Source organism: Centruroides sculpturatus, unplaced genomic scaffold (assembly GCF_000671375.1).
Source record: "Centruroides sculpturatus isolate CEXI.00-Female unplaced genomic scaffold, Cexi_2.0 scaffold462, whole genome shotgun sequence".
In the NCBI taxonomy this organism is placed as follows: Eukaryota; Metazoa; Arthropoda; class Arachnida; order Scorpiones; family Buthidae; genus Centruroides; species Centruroides sculpturatus.
Genome location: NW_019385104.1, coordinates 458,652 through 482,369, shown reverse-complemented (window position 1 = coordinate 482,369; position 23,718 = coordinate 458,652). Strand labels below are relative to the sequence as shown.

At 27.4% G+C, this 23,718-nt stretch overlaps 1 protein-coding gene, 1 long non-coding RNA gene and 1 pseudogene across 2 annotated transcripts; all 3 read right to left on the bottom strand.

Moving 5' to 3' along the window:
• Window positions 1-1,996: 1,996 nt before the first annotated feature.
• Window positions 1,997-13,719, bottom strand: LOC111634748. Its single transcript, XR_002758279.1, has 2 exons — window positions 13,512-13,719; window positions 1,997-3,571 (listed from the first exon to the last, which is right to left on the bottom strand). It is a non-coding gene; the product is annotated as an uncharacterized LOC111634748 (long non-coding RNA).
• Window positions 4,710-8,583, bottom strand: LOC111634747. The gene is made up of 2 exons (XM_023379590.1): window positions 8,439-8,583; window positions 4,710-5,124 (listed from the first exon to the last, which is right to left on the bottom strand). Exons 1-2 carry the CDS (start codon window positions 8,573-8,575, stop codon window positions 4,767-4,769), a joined length of 495 nt encoding a protein of 164 aa, XP_023235358.1. The 5' UTR covers window positions 8,576-8,583; the 3' UTR covers window positions 4,710-4,766.
• A 7,599-nt stretch (window positions 13,720-21,318) lies between the features above and the next one.
• LOC111634738 lies at window positions 21,319-22,486 on the bottom strand (annotated as a pseudogene).
• Between the last annotated feature and the right edge of the window lie 1,232 nt (window positions 22,487-23,718).

Below are 23,718 nucleotides of genomic sequence, written 5' to 3'. Positions count from 1 at the left end.
CATCGCTGTAATAAATTGATGAACTTATTTTGTTTATATCTAAATTAAATCTTGAAAATAATATATTTTAATTAAAATTCTACATTATTTATAAACATAAAACACATTTTAAATATTTAAAATACCTGAAAATTAATTATGTATCTCACATTTTGATCTTTAAGAGATGACATGACAGATAACTGTACTCTGTGTACTTTTACAGTCATTTTTTGTTAAATTTAAAATTTTATAATAAAAAAATGCTTATTTTAATAATTAAATTACATTTTAAATTGTATAAATAATTTAAATAACATTATCATTTTCTCTTAAAGAGAAAATTAAGATCTTATAGATAAATCCTAATTGATGCTGTATTTATTCATCTAACAAACTGAATATACTTAATAATTATCTGTATAGAGTTTTATAAGAAGTGGAATAGAGAAAATGACACTTACCAGCGTTAATATTTTGTTAAACTGAATAAAATTAGTAAAAAATAGAGATTGAATGACCAATAACGGATATAGGAGGAGATATACAGGATATATTGTAATGCTCTACTAATTAATTTTTGATGTCAAGGTTTGAATGATATTGTAATTAGTAAAAAATCTTCTTTCTACTTCTGATTAAACTCTGCAGATAATAAATACCTAAACTCATTTATGAATATTTAAAAACGAAATTTATTTATTACGAAATTAATAAATATATTTATTGCAAAATTTATTTTCTATTTATTTTTAAATTATTCTAATCGTATCAAGACTGTAAATTGTTATTAAATTATATGACTTCTGTCTAATTTTGTTATTGTTATTTATATAATCTCATATATTTTATATTATTTTATATAAAATATAAAATATAAAATAATATAAAACATATGAGGCTATAAAATATTTAATATAAAGAAGACATAATTCTGCGAATAGTTTTAATCTGGCAATATTAAACGTGATCGTAATATATTTAAATACGATTGAATTCATTATAATAACGTTGAAATAAATGAATAATTTATATTTATTAATGAAGATTAATTTTCTGTCAACAAATCATCAAAAGCAAATTGACCTTTTTTACAATTGTTTTTAATTATATAAAATTTGTTTGCATTCTTCTCAAACATTATAAAATTTCTATATTTTCTTTGTTTTAAGCATAATTTCATTGTTAAATTTATTATTATTATTTTTTGTCACATATATAATTAAAACATTTATACATATCAATAAAACTATAATAGTTTGCATTCATTCATCATTCATTTCCAACCCAGTAACGTTATTCCTCTCCATCCTCTCCATTGAGATTGAGATCAATCCCGATGGAGAGGAATAACGTTACTGGGTTTTATAGTTTGATAGATGCCTGAAGTAAATGGAAACGTTGTTCAATATTCTATAATTATAATTATAGAATATTGTTTTGTTTGTATTTAGCGTAAAATTCCTAGTTAACTTAAAATTTAGTTTTCTTTTTTTTAATGACCTTAAAACGAAGATTTCTCACATTAATTCTATCAATTATAGCTGGACTTGGCAATAAAAAAAAATGTTAATGGTTGAAGAGAGTAGTGGAAGGGAGGGGTGAGTTAAGTAGTTTTAGCGTTAGGAGGAAGGTCGCATGATCGTGTAGAAACAGGTTAAAAGTTGATAGTGAGTAATATTACTGGTGAAGTTGAGCATGTTATCTTGAGCATGTTTCAACATATTATCTGGGATACTAGGAATAAATATAAACAACTTGCTGTTGGATTATATCACGTTTCAACAAGCTAAATAAGTTCAGTATCTTGCTNGGGAACCTTTTACCCCCTTTTTTGTCATCTTTTTGTTTAATTTTTTGAACGAATGACACATGTAATAATTTTTATTAATACAATAATCAGTTTTAAAGATTTTATTTTTATTATTTATTTATTAAAAATAGAATTAATTTGTAGGCATAAGAATCACCGCAAACATCTAAGTTTCCTCCTTGTATTGTAAAAATTCCTATCTTATTAATTTTTCTAATGACCTCTATGATAACCTGTTGAATTCGACTGACCATCCATGACGACGTTGACACGAAAAAAAATAAAAATTATTAAAAAGTTAAAATGGAAATAACTAGAGATTGAGACGGAAGTTGATTCTTCCGCTTTAATTTTTATTTAACTGTCTCACACTGTTTCATATCAGTATCAATTTGATATGCTTCCCCTCATACGAATACATACTTTAAAAATTGAAAAAACAAAAATTATATATATTTTTACTGTACACATACAAGTGAATATTCTCATTTAAAATGAAAATTTAAAATTCTAAAAACAAGAATATATTTAAAAATTAAGTCGTGTGATGAGAGCCCTTTTTCCTCGCCACCCAACTTAATTGTGGGCCTGCCCGAATCAACGATGGGCCTGAAAAATGCTTTTTTAGTGCCCGTAGGCAGAAAGAGTAAAAAATAATAGTGAATTAACTGAGTAATTTTCAATATTTTTCAGTTAGTGGTGCACAATTTTTGATGGCATACTGACGAGAGACTGCGTAATATCAAAAAGTCCTTATAACTTATAAAAAAACCTGCATTTTTCTACATAGAAAATGTACAAATAATGTTTAAAAAAGTACACATAAAATTTTGTGGCACCTCTTTCATGGCAGACCGGTTTAGAACCATTGTCCAAGTAGTAGAATCTAGTTTTTAAACAGTCTTTTTAGTGAGATAAGTGTCATTTATCAGTATTAATTTATTGAATAATTTAAAATTTCATAAACCATTTAAATATAAATTCGAAAATTAACATTATTATAGTAAAATTTAATTAACAGCAATACAGTTACATTGGTAATACTTCAATATGTAATAACGATTAAACTAATATTATAAGCACATATATAAGAAAACATATGTAAATTTTACACAACAATTATATATTCGTATACTATTATTTATTTAAAAAAAAAAAATAAAATAAAACAGTAAATTTAAAAAATTATTATAAACAATTAAATATATCCATAAATGTCTGCAACGTTATCGGAATTAAATTTTAAGGTCAATAACAGGTGCAATTTCATTTTAAGTAATGCATTTATCTTAATGGTTACATCGATTTAACCAGAAGTTTATATATTCGAGCGAACTTCTGGCATGCTATTCTTATTATTGTATAGATAGCTTTATAAGCCATAAGCGTTTAACCATGCTTGAAAGTACATTTTTCTAAGGTTTTTCCGCTATAATTAACTCACTGGAGCCTTTCAAACTAGCTGCATATTGCCGATCTGCATTACGAGTTTCGGTCTTCCGCCTTTTGTCTTCCATAGCCAAATACAAACCAATCGAACCGATTCCCAAAAAAAACAACATTCCTCCAAATAATAGAAGAACAATTCCAGCGATCCACAAAGCTTCTGGTTCTTGTGGCGATGATCCAATGACAACTAGTATGACTCCAATGCTAAAAAACAATCCACCTACCGAACAAGAAACAACTCCCAAGTCAAAGTAACGTTTCGAAGTCCTAGGGAAGGTCATCATTTTGTGGTGTTATTCCACCTTTCAACCTTTAATGAATTATGTCTACCTAAAGGAAAACAAGTTTGACGTTAGAATGACAGACAAAAGACGTCCTTCGCGTTATTTAATACATTAAAAAATATTAAAATATTTAGATTATTTTAACGTAATGAATGAATAATACAGTAAAACCTGTATAAACCGGAATCAACCGTTCCATTTTAGACAGGTGTAATTGGATTTAGTGAAGATTTGACAATAAATTTATGGCTTTAGATGAGAATTACTGTCATATTTAAATGTATTACATTTCTTTCAGATATTATTAAATACAGTCGACCCCCTATAACACTGTTGATAATTCCGTTTTATAAGAATTCCATGTTGTACGAGTCACTTAGATTTTACAAATACGTGCTGTGAACGGCTCACGTATTTGTAAAATCTAAGTGACTCGTACAACATGGAATTCATATAAAACAGAATTATCAACAGTGTTATAGGGGGGTCCACTGTATCCTTAAACTATAGAATTTGAATTATTCATTAAAGCTAGAAGATATGTCCTAGTGAACTGTGTTTATACTAGTTCTATTTTCGGGTTTCATATTGTGAAAGGTTGATGTATTAGTCATACGAAACAAGATTTTGGCAATATTTCTGCATAAATTCGTGTTAAAATCATGCTTGAGGAACAAGGCCAAAGAATATATACGTAAATTAACATTTTTACATTATAAAGTCATAGAATATATAGTGTATATTATGTATTTTACTGGATAAATTATTATTATTTTCAATTGTGTGATTTATTTATNACTGCACGGTGAGCCACGATTTTATCCTTAAGCTCTTGTTGCCTTGTTGCTAAAGTTCCTGGTTGTTCATCCAGTGCCTCATCTGCCTGTCCTTCAAATTGTTGTAAAGGATTTGCGTTTACTTCTGGTTCGGTGTGTTATAATATACAAATATTATTACAAAATAGAAAAAAAAAACTAGCATTTGTTAAATTATATGACATCTGTATGAGGAATTCGAGCCACACAAGCTTTCTCTGCCTTGTGGGTACTAAGATGGCCTTGTTTTAAACCCCCTTTAAGGCCAACAATGTGAAGGACGTAGCCTGACTTATTCGGATTTTTTGAAATCACCTTATAATCATATTATTAAAGAGACGACGATTAATAATACAATTAATATGGATGTTTTTATTGAAATATTTGTACATATATTTAAGAAATTCGATATTAACACATGATTATTTATAAATATTCCACAATGATATCGTCATTCTTTCTCAGTTTAAAAAAACTATCACCCCAATGATGTCTAGTCTTACTGGATCCACAATGAAAGAAGAAACGCCATTTTGTTTTTGATTCATCGTAATGCCAAACAACATTTCCTAGAAAAGAGCCTATAATGATGCATATCAAAGAGAGTAAACAACACGTCCAAATTGCAGTCTTAAAATATGGCGTGTATGGTCCCGGAAAGGTGAAGATGGCCAATAAAAACCAAGGTGTGATCATAGCTAATGAAAATCCTATAAACATGATTATTAATGAGATGATTTCGGTTATCATTTGAAGACGATTACCTTTATCTTCATCTTCTTTCCTAAAAATAAAAAAATGACAATAAAATACTGTATTTAAATGTAATGATCAATAACAGAAGAAAGATGTTTTATAACAATCAGTCAGCATAAAAATCAAGTTTAAGAATGCAGTAAACTTTTATAGAACAATAATATACTCGAAAGTCATCTCTAAAGAGCTGTAATTTCGATCACCTCTATTCAATATCATTTATTTTTAGACCACGGAGACATATTGGAAATTGTATATATGGCACTAAATCCAACTAGAAATCCTTTCTCTTTCTTCCATTAGACTAATATTGGATGGTCAGGGCGGTTGTTAAGTCGTCAGAATAGCGATCTGACGACCCAGAATCAATACGGGAGAGTAACCCTAGGAATTTTCACGATGGTACGTCCCTCATCACCAGGAGTGCCATGCTGAACTGGGCATGGTACGAAAGTACAATTAATAAAGGTTTAATTGATTGTTTTCATCACCAGCGCCCAATTGTAGATCTGGTCGAACGTACGATAGGCAGAGAAAAATGCCCTCTTAGTGCCCACAAAACGAAGAAAGCCCCCAGAAAAATAAATAAGAATATTCAAGCTTATCAAACTATAAGGAACTTTGTTGAATTGACTGAATCTGGCATTCTTATAAGAGCGAATGCAGTTTTTAGAGCATGGAAATAAAGGGCATATACGAGTATCTTTAATGTCATCGTCAATTCTACATTTCACATCGTCCTTTCTTTCTTACCTTCGAAATTCATTAGAAAACGTAAGTAGCAATTAACTTTAAAGAAACAGCAGCGCCAAACTTACCCTAGCGGCTGAGTTTTGAAATAAAAATTTCTTTGAAATAAAAAGTATTTTTATGGTAATTTCGATTATGCATAAAGACTGTTGAACTTTATCAATTTAATTAAAAAATTGTTATATGTTTAGGTCTATATATACACTATATATTATCTATTAAAGAAGATTTTAAGAGTTAAATATTTAAATATGTTTGGCATTAAATTTTATGTAAAAAATAGAAGAAATGCCTAGAGTAAAACTGTTTTTTAAATTAAAATGCATATATCATATTGCGTGTATGATTTTTTAAATATAAAAAAAAAAGCTTTCTGCATAGTGTTATCTTTGCAATATGAAAGTAAATAAGGTCAAACATAGCTAGAAGCAAAACATTAGAACGACCTTGACACCATAATAATCCTACAGAAAATGTTTTATGAAAATGGCTTCCAACTCGATCAATAGATTATTAGCGGAGATTTTAATAGCATATAATTACAAATCTGATATGTTTTAATAAACAAACTATTATTCTTTTAATCTTCAAAACAGTAACGCGCTATCCTATGGGAAAAGAGTGCAATTACCTGGGATCTTCACCAAGAGAAGCCCTAAACTATACGTGGAGCCCCCTAATTCAATTTGCCTGGACGCCGAGAAAACTTAGTGTCCTTATCGGTTCCTATTCCTTTAAATTAATGTTATTTTTACTTAAAAAATAATAATAATAAAATAAAAGCTTTAAAAGTACTTTTAATAATAACTTATTCATTTGTTAAAAGAAAAATTGGCAAAAGAGGCCTGCTCTACCTTCAAGCTCTTGAAGACCCTTGGTGTAGCCTTGTGCATCCTTTAATGTTATTAACTACGTTAAGAATGAGAATTTTGAGATCAGTTAAATTAATATATTCGAGATTAAACAATTCTTGAATAATTTTCATTATATTATTATTATTAAATTCATTTCTTATTTCTTCGTACAAATATTAGTACAAATAAGAAATAGAAATTAATAATTAGATTTTAATTAAAACAGGAAAACATTTTATGGAATTTATCCACATTAATTAATTAAATTCTATATTAATTTCGAAATAATTAAGCTTTTACACTGTTTTAATCATTGTAACACATGTCAAATCGCTCAACAAACGGCCATTAATAGAAACAGAGGGCCCGGAGAAAAGTTAGGGGCCCACAGTACTGCCTAATTTTACAAAAAAATCGAAAAATAAACTAGAAGGGAGCCGCTAAGGAGCGAAAGGGCCCGCTTTACCTCCGACTCCGTAAAAACTCTGGAAGGACCTTAAGTCGCGAGGTTGCGGCCGAAGTTTTCATCTTTAAAACGTGAACGTCGAACGTCGAGCGCCGCTATCTTGTAAGCGGCTCTCGACGTTCGACATTCACGTTTTACAGATGAAAACTTCGGCCGCAACCTCGCTAATTATTAAATTATTCTGACGATCTTTGATTTAATAAAAGCTTATTATTTTTATCTATCGCAATTATTTAGATTAGTTAAATAGGTATTAAGTTAATTATAATTAATAATAGGAAATCTATCGGCTTAAATAATGTAAAAAATTCTTCAGTTTTTTTAGTATTTTAATTTTCAAAGAATTGTCCATTAATTATTACTTAATATTAAACCATTTATATTTATTTCCACCTCTTGATATTGTGTTACTAATTGCTGATGTCATTTACTATAATTCCTATGTCATAATACGCTTCATGTAGCGAAGAAACTGGAACATGACACAGAGAAGGAATTCAGGGAAAAATTTAATAAAAACAAAAAGTAAAAATTATTTAATATAATGTATAAAATATTTTAAAACATAACAAAATTAATTATTATTATTATTATTTAATATGATTAAATAATCTTTTCTTCTTTACTATTTCACATATTGTATTATATTTTAATTAATGCCCTCGACATTATTTTTAAAATATATACGTTATAGTATTATAAATTAAATTAAATATTGTTTACATAAATGATTACATAATGTTATTTGATTTTTTGAAGGAAATCTAAAGCATTTTCATCCATTAATTTCGTAACTTTCTTCCAACTTTCCCTATTTGTGGGCCTCCTAAACAAGTCTTTCGTCCTTGAAGTTTACTCGTGTCAACAACACAAATTTTCATCCATTCCTTTTTAAAATGTTTTCAATTTAAGTACTGTTTAATATATACAATTAAATAAATAAATTTTAGATATTATTATTATTATTATACTGTTAAATATAGTCTAAACTGTCTATTGTGAATATTTATTGTTTTTTAAGTACCGTAAATATGGTAAAATATGAGATATTTTATGATATATAGAAGGCTTAGAAGGCCTTATTCTTAAGTTAATGAATGTGTGAAAATATAATATTGATACAATCTAATGAATTATCAATAAATTAATGTAAAAAAATGCTCCTGATTTCTAATTTAAATACATTTCTTGATAATATAATTAGTTAATATATTATATTATTTATAAATTAAATTAATCGATAAAATATTAATTAAAAGGGTGTAAACTTACTCGTTTTTTGTCGAATAATTAACATTAACAGTGCTTAAACAATTAGCAGTGTGATCTTGATTCTTGTCATTACTTTCATCTTCCTTATCGATTTTCTTCTTTTTTTCGGGATTTTCTTTATCTGAATTTTTTTCCATTTGTTATGTTTCCAGTGAAGAAAGTACTTAACTCTTATGATCTTCGGAGATTTCTTTTATTAATCTATTGTAGTCACGTGCTTTAAAATTCGACCAATCCCGCTACTGAAAACATTTAATGGAGGAAAAAAACAACCTCAGTCGAAAGCTGAAGATTTAATAGAAATAAAGGATAGAAATTAGGTTGTTTTTACTATTTAAAATGGGTGTGTGTATTTTTCTATTTCCTGAATCTATCTGGATTTCTAGTCTTACAACTTTGCATTTTCTTCGAATTGTCAAATAACTGTTATAAAATTAGGACAAGAAAAGGAATTTGAAATGTAATTCATGTAAAAATTATATACAGTATATAAAAATAAGTTTAATAAATTTTTTTTATTAATGGAAATTTTATTTTATTTATTATTTAGGAATTAAAAATGATAATTCTTTGAAGGTAAAAAATACGTTGAACATGCAAACAATCATAGAAACAAAGACAAAAATGGCCTTGTCTNTGGGGTTTAATGTTTTTTTTTTGACTAAATGTGATGATTCTGTAAATTATATTTTAAACCTTTATAAGTACTCCAATATTCCTTGTGAAATAATGGCTTGAACTTACAACACAAACTTGAATTACAGTATATTTAGAGTTTATAGTACTTAAAATGTTAATTTATTTGTATATTTGAAAGTCTGGATGGGTTTTGGTCCCAATTAGTCAGAATTTTTGATGATTTACTGTACAATGTGCAGTGCCATCGAAACAGTTGATTGCAGTGAGTTTTCAATTAGTTCCTGTAGTGAGTGCAATTCAGTCTGTTTCAATAGATTTAGAATTGATAAAAAGTTACAGCATAATTCAATATTTATTTATTGTTTTGGTTTAATTCTTTTCTCTAAGAGAAACAATATAATTTATGTAACATTCCTAATGAAAATAAAAAACATATTGATTAGATAATTGAATTATTTGTAATTGGTAAATTTGAATGGTCAAAAGAATGATATTCATAGAATAGAAATTTTATCTAAATAATTTTTCTAAATTATTTCTGAATGTTATTATTATTAATCAAAAGAAGTTAGTATTTTATTGAATACAGGTTAGTTGAATGATGATGAATAATGATGTATCAGTACAATATCTATTGTTACTATCTTTTTTACTGAGAGGACTCTCCTTAGCTGAGACAACAATTTAACTTTCTATTTTAATTCAAGAAAGATATATCTTTCTTGAATTAAAATTTATATTTTATATTTAATTTCTAATGTTTATAATTTCTGATCAAGGTGATTGAGATTTTAAGTCATTGGAACTTTAAATATTTGAAATAAAAATTAAAACTTCAGTTTAATGGTATCATTGAATAAGAATGCAGATGAAAAAAAAATCTGTAAACAAAAGTTATGTATTAAGTACTTTTATTATATGCTGTTACATACAAGCTTCATGTTTTTATTATGTAAATAATCATAGCTATCAAATGATGTCCTTTATTTTATTATTATAAACAATAATGCTTTGAAAGTCTTTGCTTTGTTGGTAGTTTAACTTCTTAATCAATTATCTGAAACAAAAATTAAATTTATAATATTAATAACTAGGTAAAAAAGACCAATTTAAAAATGATTGTCTTGAAAATTTAATAAAAAATTTCCATGCATTCAATAATGTTTTGTTATCTCTTACATTCATATACTTTTATTTGTATATCTTTAATATTAATTGAATTTTTAACACTGAGATTTAAATTGGTCATTTGACTAGATGTTATAATTGTAATTTTTATTTTTTAAGAGATTGTACAATTTGAACTGTTAGTAATTATAGAGTAATATTCAGCAGGGATAACAAACTATTTATATTAAGGCTGAAAAATGTAGCATATTTTGGACAATGTTTCAATAGTCGAACATTTAACTTTTAAAAATGCTGATTTCAAATTTAATGAAAACAGAAAAATTTCTTACAGCATCTTTCCTTATACTAATCAAGGAACCTTAAGTAATATTTGGACAGTATAGGAAAATAGGTCTTATAAGTAAAAATGCAAAAACAATCAGTGCTGCATGAAAGTCTCAACACTAACATATTATTAAACATTCAATAATGCAATAAACTATACAATTTGGCTTTGAATAATAGATAAAAGGTATTTAAGTATGTTAAAAACTACACCATAATAAGTTTTCAAAGTCTTTTTAACAACAGCTTTTGGTGTAAATCAGTGTTTTTCAACCTGTGGGTCGCGACCCCTAGGGGGGTCGCAAAGCCTTACACGGGGGGTCGCGGGTATAAGAAAAAGACAAGTAGTTTGTAGGTCCTACACTACAATAAAAAAAAAACTGCAATTTCAGTGAGAAGGCTATGCCTGTTTCTTTTAAAGTACAATTGGTTTTCCGATCGATATTTAAGTCTCTACAGAAAGAAAATTAAATAAGTAGTTTTTAAAATCACTGACATAGTTTTAATATGGCCCTGGGGGTCGCCAGAATTTTTTCACTTGTAAAGGGGTCGCGTATTCAAGAAGGTTGAAAAACACTGGTGTAAATAATGAAAATACAATCTTGAGGTTTTGAAAATAAACATCTAAGTAACTTTTAACTTAATCCAAAATTTAGATTTATGTAATACATTTAATTCAGTTGGCTTCTTAAATTAGGATAGAAATCTGATTGGATAGGACCTTCAATATCACTGGAGGTTTCTGTGATGGAAAATATTTGTATTCTAATTTAAAAAAATTTTTTTACATATTTGAAATATTGTTTTATTTTAGAAATTCAAGAACTTGAAGATGACTGCCAACTGAGTTGAAAACATTTGTTTGTTATTATAATCATTTATTAGGAATTATTGGGAAATCATCATCACTTTAAAATTACAATTATTAAAATGGTATGTAATTCAAATATAAACCTCCACTAAACCAATTTTTAGATTATTATAGCCTGATATAATCTGACAATCATTTGGCATTAATGATACTATTTAATAAATGTCAAGTAATTTGACCTAGAGGTAGGTGTTAGGTGCCATCTCTTGATATATTTGATAATTAATTTAGAAGATTCTAGAAGAAAAGAATTGGCCTGGAGCACAACACTTGAACCTGCAACCAGATTGGATGGAGGTCCAGGTAACTTAATTGGTAATGCATCCTACATAGCAAGTGAGTTGCAGGTTTGAGTCCTGCTATAGGCCAAATCTTTTCTTCCAGAACCTTCTAAATTAATTATTAAATACTAATTTAATTACAATTATTAAATTTATCAAGAGATGGCACCTGATGCCTGCCTACCTCCAGACAAAATTACTTGACATTTAATTATTAAATAGTAGCATTGTTATAGCCCAATGTAATCTAGCAATCATTTGGCATTGATATGTAATTCTTCAAAATTCTCAATACTAACATGTTTTAATTATTATGGTGTTGAGATAATATTGATTCAAAAAAAAAGCATGGTTTTTTTCCTGTGAATATGCTAAGATTAACCAGAAACCAAGTACTGTACATACTAATCAATCAAAATGAATAATTTATTTTCCTATTTAGATTAAAACATTCAAACTTTTCTTGGAGGAATCACAGTTTGGTGTTGAAGCTAATAAAAGGGTACCAATGCTTCTTTATTATTATTATTATTATTATTATTTTAATTTTTTTTATATACAGATTTTTAAACATACAAACTTGACATATGGTTTATATGATTACCTAATGATTTAATTTCACTGACATAAAACAATCTCAAATTCATGGCTTTGTTTCCATTTAAGCAAAATAAATATGATCATGTTAGTGTTGAGCATGAATTTTTGGACAACAGTGGTAGCAGTTTAAAAGTTAAAAAACCAAGTAAAATATAACAAATACTGTCAAACAATAACAATTTATTAAAATGTTAATAAATTCTTTTTAATCTTAAAATGATTTTAAATCATTTCATGATTATCATTTCATACAGTTGCTATTTAATTGTAGCAATAGCCTAATTAAAATGGACTAAAAGTCTATTTTAATTAACGTAAAATGAATTATTTTAGTCAATTAAACTAAAATATCGTCTACAGACTTGTTAAACTTTATACTTTTAAATATTTTAGCAAGCGCAACATTCATTTCACGCAATGTCAGTAGCCTGTTTCCAAGAGAAGCTATCAATATTTTTAAAAAGAATGATTAGTGTTATTTAATAGTAATTAGATCAGGAAATGCAGAATTGACAGTAATACTTCACTAACAAGGTTAATGAACCCTTATTCATGTTTTAACATTTATAACCAGGAAGGGATCAACATATAACTTGAACTATTTCACTAACTTGTAAGTGTATTCTAGATAATGCACACCGAATTTCTCTCTAGAAGCATAAACTCAACATATTAACTTGATCAAATGTGTAATGTATTAGAATTTAGGCAGTTTATAATTAGGCATAATTCTTAATGATAGGCTAGAAACTATCTACATTATGACATAGAAAAGTATAATAGTTATTGTAATCCAAAACAATAGGTATTATTGGGTCGTTTCAAAGTTTGTAACCTTCTCTACGTACAGTACAATATTTTAATGTCATTCTGACGAAATTTAAATTGTTACATGGACATTTCCTTCCGTAATAAAATTAACTACTGATTTTATAGTATTTTCGAAATCTAAAAGAAAAAATATAATTAAGTAATTTTCTACTACATAAAGATATTCTATAATAATAATAAGTTAAATTAAAATTACCTCTACTTTACTAGATTTATTAAGCATTATAAAAGTAATTTTAAAGTAAAATTTGATCGATTTGCTTTATAAAATAGTATTACAAGTCTCTATTAATTAAATACAGTATATAAGTTTAGTTACACGTCTATAGTATTACTTAATTAATAGATGTATAAAGAAACAAAATATTCAAAAGTAAAGGTAATAAATGTAATTACCTGTTATCCATCGATTCGTTGTGTAAATTATAAACACAAGTAAGCTTTCACTTTCCAGAGAAGGACAGACAATGATGGTTGCCTCTCTGCTTATGACGTTATTTCTACCTGTTGCTGTTCATACCTGAGCAACAGGTGGGACTGGCTCAATGCCAAACCAACCCTAAAACGAAGGAAATGGGTGTTTTTGTTTTTTCGTAGTCGACTGTCGTAAGAATCATTATGAAAGTTTCTATTAAAGGAAGTGGTAAAAATTACACTAAATATTTAAAGAATATTTTGCAATAATTCTATTTTTCTTTATNATGTAAAAAATTCTTCAGTTTTTTTAGTATTTTAATTTTCAAAGAATTGTCCATTAATTATTACTTAATATTAAACCATTTATATTTATTTCCACCTCTTGATATTGTGTTACTAATTGCTGATGTCATTTACTATAATTCCTATGTCATAATACGCTTCATGTAGCGAAGAAACTGGAACATGACACAGAGAAGGAATTCAGGGAAAAATTTAATAAAAACAAAAAGTAAAAATTATTTAATATAATGTATAAAATATTTTAAAACATAACAAAATTAATTATTATTATTATTATTATACTGTTAAATATAGTCTAAACTGTCTATTGTGAATATTTATTGTTTTTTAAGTACCGTAAATATGGTAAAATATGAGATATTTTATGATATATAGAAGGCTTAGAAGGCCTTATTCTTAAGTTAATGAATGTGTGAAAATATAATATTGATACAATCTAATGAATTATCAATAAATTAATGTAAAAAAATGCTCCTGATTTCTAATTTAAATACATTTCTTGATAATATAATTAGTTAATATATTATATTATTTATAAATTAAATTAATCGATAAAATATTAATTAAAAGGGTGTAAACTTACTCGTTTTTTGTCGAATAATTAACATTAACAGTGCTTAAACAATTAGCAGTGTGATCTTGATTCTTGTCATTACTTTCATCTTCCTTATCGATTTTCTTCTTTTTTTCGGGATTTTCTTTATCTGAATTTTTTTCCATTTGTTATGTTTCCAGTGAAGAAAGTACTTAACTCTTATGATCTTCGGAGATTTCTTTTATTAATCTATTGTAGTCACGTGCTTTAAAATTCGACCAATCCCGCTACTGAAAACATTTAATGGAGGAAAAAAACAACCTCAGTCGAAAGCTGAAGATTTAATAGAAATAAAGGATAGAAATTAGGTTGTTTTTACTATTTAAAATGGGTGTGTGTATTTTTCTATTTCCTGAATCTATCTGGATTTCTAGTCTTACAACTTTGCATTTTCTTCGAATTGTCAAATAACTGTTATAAAATTAGGACAAGAAAAGGAATTTGAAATGTAATTCATGTAAAAATTATATACAGTATATAAAAATAAGTTTAATAAATTTTTTTTATTAATGGAAATTTTATTTTATTTATTATTTAGGAATTAAAAATGATAATTCTTTGAAGGTAAAAAATACGTTGAACATGCAAACAATCATAGAAACAAAGACAAAAATGGCCTTGTCTTTTCTTTAGAGGTGACAATGATGGATAAGAAAGAGTCAAGTCTACAAGGTCTCATCTCTTATCTTCTGTGAAATGTTTTAAAACGTTTTCAAATATTTATTTATCCAGAAGTCTGCAAAATATTTGCAGACTTCGTGATGAAATCTTCATCCACAATGTAATCATTTAGTGTTGAGTAAGGAGGAATGAACTCCTTACTCAGTACCATGCCCCTGTAGAAAATAAAGATGAACATAATTCCTAAATTCTACTATTAAATTTAAAATTTTTATGTTAAAATATTTAAATAATTCGTATATGTTGATGGTAGAAGATCATGTAAAGCCAATATATAATATTTTTTTATATAAAGAAAGTAAATAAAATGATGATAACAAAATAGGTTTATTATATTATATGTTATATTTTATCAAATTATCAAGCAAATTAAATAAAATAAACCTGTTTCTTATAAACAAATAATTAAATCATGGTTGGACTTAGATTTGTTGTGTCTCTGTTAAAACATACAAGTCCTTATCCTCCACATATAAAAATACAAGGCCCTAAACTACATTTTGTTTAGCTTATATGCAAATTTGGCCCTATCCATATTATATAACTTACAGCTTTTAAAATATAAATAGGTAATGATGTTTTTTTTTAACCTAATATCAGAGCCTCCTTTTGTATCAATATTTAAATTATTTGAGCCAATTTATTTTCCAATAAATAATTAATATTTACTCTGGGTTATACAGTATATACTAAAGGGTAGTAACACATAAAAAAATAATAAGTTCCTGAAAAAAATGGCTTCTTAGAAGGGAGGTTTGACTATGTGTAGTTATAAATTGAGATTACACTATATTAATAGTAGATTTAATAATTTTATTATGATTAATTTACATTAATATTAAATAAAATTTCACAAATGTTTTTTAAATAATTTATTTATTATTATTTTAGTGTCCGTTTTACTATTATTATTCTTCGCATGAAAGTAATCATAGAAAACAAGGAGAAATGTTAAAATTAAATAATTATTCTTTATTTAGACCATAATTTATGATTATTAGCTGATAATTTATCAGTTAGAAATATTTATAGTACGTACAATGAGATATTTTAAGGTGTAGAAGTTATTTTTAAATACGATGTAATTAAAATAATGCTAAAATTCTGAATTTTATACCTTTTCAACAAAATAAAACAACATTTATTTGGAAAGAAAATTTATTTAATTTTAAAAAATATATAAAAATATTCATTTTTTAAAATAAATTACAAAATTAAAAACAAAATACATCATAGGTTTACATTAAAATTTATTTTATTTTTTTTATTTTAATATCCATTTTGTATTAAATATTACAGCAATTTACACCCTTCAGTTTCTTTTAATTAGTTTTAAATTGTATTCATTGCTTAATATAATTTGCTTACAAATAAGATTTGATATTAAATCTTAATAAACTCAATAACTCGTAATGGTTATCAAATGGCAAAAGAGATAAAAAAAAGGGTGTAATGTGGGAACCTTTTACCCCCTTTTTTGTCATCTTTTTGTTTAATTTTTTGAACGAATGACACATGTAATAATTTTTATTAATACAATAATCAGTTTTAAAGATTTTATTTTTATTATTTATTTATTAAAAATAGAATTAATTTGTAGGCATAAGAATCACCGCAAACATCTAAGTTTCCTCCTTGTATTGTAAAAATTCCTATCTTATTAATTTTTCTAATGACCTCTATGATAACCTGTTGAATTCGACTGACCATCCATGACGACGTTGACACGAAAAAAAATAAAAATTATTAAAAAGTTAAAATGGAAATAACTAGAGATTGAGACGGAAGTTGATTCTTCCGCTTTAATTTTTATTTAACTGTCTCACACTGTTTCATATCAGTATCAATTTGATATGCTTCCCCTCATACGAATACATACTTTAAAAATTGAAAAAACAAAAATTATATATATTTTTACTGTACACATACAAGTGAATATTCTCATTTAAAATGAAAATTTAAAATTCTAAAAACAAGAATATATTTAAAAATTAAGTCGTGTGATGAGAGCCCTTTTTCCTCGCCACCCAACTTAATTGTGGGCCTGCCCGAATCAACGATGGGCCTGAAAAATGCTTTTTTAGTGCCCGTAGGCAGAAAGAGTAAAAAATAATAGTGAATTAACTGAGTAATTTTCAATATTTTTCAGTTAGTGGTGCACAATTTTTGATGGCATACTGACGAGAGACTGCGTGGTATCAAAAAGTCCTTATAACTTATAAAAAAAAAACTGCATTTTTCTACATAGAAAATGTACAAATAATGTTTAAAAAAGTACACAAAAAATTTTGTGGCACCTCTTTCATGGCAGACCGGTTTAGAACCATTGTTCAAGTAGTAGAATCTAGTTTTTAAACAGTCTTTTTAGTGAGATAAGTGTCATTTATCAGTATTAATTTATTGAATAATTTAAAATTTCATAAACCATTTAAATATAAATTCGAAAATTAACATTATTATAGTAAAATTTAATTAACAGCAATACAGTTACATTGGTAATACTTCAATATGTAATAACGATTAAACTAATATTATAAGCACATATATAAGAAAACATATGTAAATTTTACACAACAATTATATATTCGTATACTATTATTTATTTAAAAAAATAAAATAAAATAAAACAGTAAATTTAAAAAATTATTATAAACAATTAAATATATCCATAAATGTCTGCAACGTTATCGGAATTAAATTTTAAGGTCAATAACAGGTGCAATTTCATTTTAAGTAATGCATTTATCTTAATGGTTACATCGATTTAACCAGAAGTTTATATATTCGAGCGAACTTCTGGCATGCTATTCTTATTATTGTATAGATAGCTTTATAAGCCATAAGCGTTTAACCATGCTTGAAAGTACATTTTTCTAAGGTTTTTCCGCTATAATTAACTCACTGGAGCCTTTCAAACTAGCTGCATATTGCCGATCTGCATTACGAGTTTCGGTCTTCCGCCTTTTGTCTTCCATAGCCAAATACAAACCAATCGAACCGATTCCCAAAAAAAACAACATTCCTCCAAATAATAGAAGAACAATTCCAGCGATCCACAAAGCTTCTGGTTCTTGTGGCGATGATCCAATGACAACTAGTATGACTCCAATGCTAAAAAACAATCCACCTACCGAACAAGAAACAACTCCCAAGTCAAAGTAACGTTTCGAAGTCCTAGGGAAGGTCATCATTTTGTGGTGTTATTCCACCTTTCAACCTTTAATGAATTATGTCTACCTAAAGGAAAACAAGTTTGACGTTAGAATGACAGACAAAAGACGTCCTTCGCGTTATTTAATACATTAAAAAATATTAAAATATTTAGATTATTTTAACGTAATGAATGAATAATACAGTAAAACCTGTATAAACCGGAATCAACCGTTCCATTTTAGACAGGTGTAATTGGATTTAGTGAAGATTTGACAATAAATTTATGGCTTTAGATGAGAATTACTGTCATATTTAAATGTATTACATTTCTTTCAGATATTATTAAATACAGTCGACCCCCTATAACACTGTTGATAATTCCGTTTTATAAGAATTCCATGTTGTACGAGTCACTTAGATTTTACAAATACGTGCTGTGAACGGCTCACGTATTTGTAAAATCTAAGTGACTCGTACAACATGGAATTCATATAAAACAGAATTATCAACAGTGTTATAGGGGGGTCCACTGTATCCTTAAACTATAGAATTTGAATTATTCATTAAAGCTAGAAGATATGTCCTAGTGAACTGTGTTTATACTAGTTCTATTTTCGGGTTTCATATTGTGAAAGGTTGATGTATTAGTCATACGAAACAAGATTTTGGCAATATTTCTGCATAAATTCGTGTTAAAATCATGCTTGAGGAACAAGGCCAAAGAATATATACGTAAATTAACATTTTTACATTATAAAGTCATAGAATATATAGTGTATATTATGTATTTTACTGGATAAATTATTATTATTTTCAATTGTGTGATTTATTTATATACGAACAATTATATTATATACATTTTATTAATGATTTAGAGTAAAAATTAATTGATTAAAATGAAAACCAAGCTTAAAAAAAATGGCATTACTATTCACTTTTCTAGAATTTATGTTACAATGTTTTTTTAATAATAATAAATAATTTATTAACGATTTTTAAATGTAATAATTTATATTACAAAAGTATTTATATAAAGGTATTAACAAATACTTTATACCAGTTTATATAAATAGTCAACACAATTATAACAAATAATATACTGTATTTGCACGGCTAAATATCTGAAAACAGTTTAAACCGGTCTTTTTTTTCCTATATTTATTTTAAATCGTGTATAAATAATTTATTAAAATGTTAATAAATTCTTTTTAATCTTAAAATGATTTTAAATCATTTCATGATTATCATTTCATACAGTTGCTATTTAATTGTAGCAATAGCCTAATTAAAATGGACTAAAAGTCTATTTTAATTAACGTAAAATGAATTATTTTAGTCAATTAAACTAAAATATCGTCTACAGACTTGTTAAACTTTATACTTTTAAATATTTTAGCAAGCGCAACATTCATTTCACGCAATGTCAGTAGCCTGTTTCCAAGAGAAGCTATCAATATTTTTAAAAAGAATGATTAGTGTTATTTAATAGTAATTAGATCAGGAAATGCAGAATTGACAGTAATACTTCACTAACAAGGTTAATGAACCCTTATTCATGTTTTAACATTTATAACCAGGAAGGGATCAACATATAACTTGAACTATTTCACTAACTTGTAAGTGTATTCTAGATAATGCACACCGAATTTCTCTCTAGAAGCATAAACTCAACATATTAACTTGATCAAATGTGTAATGTATTAGAATTTAGGCAGTTTATAATTAGGCATAGGCCTAATTCTTAATGATAGGGTAGAAACTATCTACATTATGACATAGAAAAGTATAATAGTTATTGTAATCCAAAACAATAGGTATTATTGGGTCGTTTCAAAGTTTGTAACCTTCTCTACGTACAGTACAATATTTTAATGTCATTCTGACGAAATTTAAATTGTTACATGGACATTTCCTTCCGTAATAAAATTAACTACTGATTTTATAGTATTTTCGAAATCTAAAAGAAAAAATATAATTAAGTAATTTTCTACTACATAAAGCTATTCTATAATAATAATAAGTTAATTTAAAATTACCTCTACATTATTAGATTTATTAAGCATTATAAAAGTAATTTTAAAGTAAAATTTGATCGATTTGCTTTATAAAATAGTATTACAAGTCTCTATTAATTAAATACAGTATATAAGTTTAGTTACACGTCTATAGTATTACTTAATTAATAGATGTATAAAGAAACAAAATATTCAAAAGTAAAGGTAATAAATGTAATTACCTGTTATCCATCGATTCGTTGTGTAAATTATAAACACAAGTAAGCTTTCACTTTCCAGAGAAGGACAGACAATGATGGTTGCCTCTCTGCTTATGACGTTATTTCTACCTGTTGCTGTTCATACCTGAGCAACAGGTGGGACTGGCTCAATGCCAAACCAACCCTAAAACGAAGGAAATGGGTGTTTTTGTTTTTTCGTAGTCGACTGTCGTAAGAATCATTATGAAAGTTTCTATTAAAGGAAGTGGTAAAAATTACACTAAATATTTAAAGAATATTTTGCAATAATTCTATTTTTCTTTATAAAATATTTAATATTCAGTTATTAGTAACTGTTAACATAATAAAATAAATGTATTTATAAAACGTTAAAAGTTAAAGATTAAAGCTTAAAAAAATCATAATTAATCAATGAAAAATCAATTATTCTAATAATCATTCGGAATTTAATTTTATTTGTAATTATTATTGATGATTTATTAAATATTAATAGCATTATGAATATAGATTATATAGAATAAGTTAATCATTCATGACAGGCAAAATGATGAATTGTTTAGCATAAGTAATGTCTTCATAATAATATTGTCACTAATTCCCGTAAAATTATAATAGAATAAACATGAATATATTATAATAATTTTGTGATAAAAATAACTAAAATAAATTATATAATAATATTTTTTTAACTAAAATATCAAGGATATTTATATTATTTTTATAATATAAATATACTACACGACCCCCGTTATCTCCCCAATCCCTCGACCTTTAGGTACTAAAATTTAATGGCATCAATGCCCCTAATACACAAACCTTCCTGCAAAATTTCAGAAATTTTCGACAAAAATCACAAGAGTTATTAAGCTTCAAACAGGGTGAACATGGCCGAACGGTTAAAATGCAGTCTACCACTCTGGGGGACCGGGATAGAATCCGGACAGTTCAAAAAACCATAGGAATATTTCGGGGTTATCCATCAGAATATTTCGGGCCTCGTTGCTCACCATCCTCCCCATTGCATGTAGAAATAAACATGTAAAAATTGTAGCACTGATAATTATCTAAATAAATTTTAATTATATTCATACATCTATTAAAAATTTAAAAATATCGTAATTTAATGCAATTCTTGTGGAATTAATTAGTTCTTTTTTAGGTCAAATCGTACGGACGGAAATACTGAGTTCCTTCTTTTGTTATAATACACAAATCAATTCTTATTCCTGAATGTTTATTATTCGAAATACTGGAAATAATGGTTTCTTTGACTAATCTTTTTCCTTCTTCCAGTTCAATGCCGGGTTTCCACTTCTTTTTCAACGTTTCAAGAGCAAATAAAGATCCACTACCCAAAGCGGCATATGATGTTTTCAAAGATGATCCATCAAAGTTTATTACATAAATACTCGGTCCTTCATCATCAACTCCACCAAGAATGAAAGAAACTCCCAATTTTCCATTATAATTATATAAAATTCGTTTCAGTAAATTATTAGCACTAACTACTGGTACTGTTTTTCCAGTCTCTAGTCGTAACATCTCTACATGATATGAAATCATCCTTGTGATAACCTCAATATCTTCTCTAATACCTGATCCGCAGCATTGAATGTTAGGATTCAAATAATTCATTTTGGAACAAATTTTATTTTTTACTGTTGTTCTATTGACATTTGTTGTGTCTGCTCCTAAGATGACTCCATCTTTATAAGTTATTCCAACTATAGTACCAGTGACTTCGAGATGTAATTGTTCATTGGAAGGTGTAGGATTCTGTTTATTTTGATTCTGAAAATTGGGTTCATCTGATGATTTGTTTTCTGCCATATCATAATATCTCTTGTACTAATATAATCGGAAATCGGTTATTTCTATTTAATTTCTCTGTTGAAATTTCCGCATTAATTGGCAATTAATAAATGTTTTTCTGCATATTTTCAATTGTTACTTTCCCCATTTTTATTGTTGATTGTTTAATTTTTAAATAATGCATAAAATTTTCTTGTTTTTTTATTATTATTATAAGAAACTTTTCAAAAATAAAGTTGTAAAATACCACACCACTTGTAAAAATAAATTATATAAAAATATGCTATATCACACGTAACTTTTTAATAGCGATTCCGTTCCCCTTAACACTGGTAGTTCAGCCGTGGGCTCGCATCTTGCCAGGACAAACAGGCAACGTAGAGTTTTCCGGTGTTTCTCCACGTCTCTAACGCCTAAATAGGGACAAATTACCCTTAAAAGTCCTCCCGGAAGGCATTTCCTTCGGCTCTTCAAGAGTTATTTCTTATGGTCATGCAAAAAGCTTCAACCGGCTCTTCGGAGGATAAGCGACTACGCAATATAAATTTAGGTTGTATTTTTCATTCATGATATTTTTAAAACTCTTTTTTGTCCCGTATGCAATAAGAAAGCCACTTTTTTCCATCCCCATCATGGATTCGGCCAGATCTACAATGGGAACTGCTGGTGGGGAGGGACGAACCATTTTAGAAAAAATTCCTGAGGTTGCTCGCTTGGATTCGATTCAAGGTATTTCACTTTAAATTGCCTTGGCCATCTGACAGTCTCATTCGTGGTATGCCCACCCAGTGCCGGCCCGAGGCAAGTTTTAGGATGCAGCGAGATCCTATTATGACGCCCCCCTTGGTTGCCCCGAATTTATACCCTTTAATTTTCTTTACCACTGAGGCGCCCTCTAGGACTTAGCGCCTGGAGCGGCTGCTCTGTTCGCCCTATGGTAGGGCCGGCTCTGTGCCCACCAGTGGCCGGTGAAATAACCACTGAACGTGAAGTCATGCGAGTTCACTGAGATCTCGGTTTACGTCTCACCGATAGACTTGCCACATGGAATTTTGTGGCTTTTTTCGCATATTTTACATTTAAATAGAGACCAGTTTTCATAGAAAGTCTTCCCAGAGTATCCCACTTGGAAAATGCCGCGTGTTGCATTGCTGTATAACATCAAACCAAAGCATTCGGGGCATTCAAAATAATATGATTTCGTAAACTATTTTAAAGTCAGATACATGTAGCCTATCCCTCGTACAAAACGGCACTTCTACAACACGGTTGGAAAATAGGGGAAATACCCCGTACAAAATTTCACAATTTTTAAGTGCAAACTTCTTTATTCGATATTTTTTATTCAAGTAAGCATGCGTGTTATTTCAAACTTTCCCATAGATTTTACAATATTAAAATTTTCA

Coding starts and splice junctions, on each gene's coding strand:
- LOC111634747 (XM_023379590.1), bottom strand. CDS start 8,575: ATGGAAAAAAATTCAGATAAAGAAAATCCCGAAAAAAAGAAGAAAATC. Junction 5,125..8,438: donor AATTATTCGACAAAAAACGA/GTAAGTTTACAC, acceptor TTTTATTTTTAG/GAAAGAAGATGAAGATAAAG.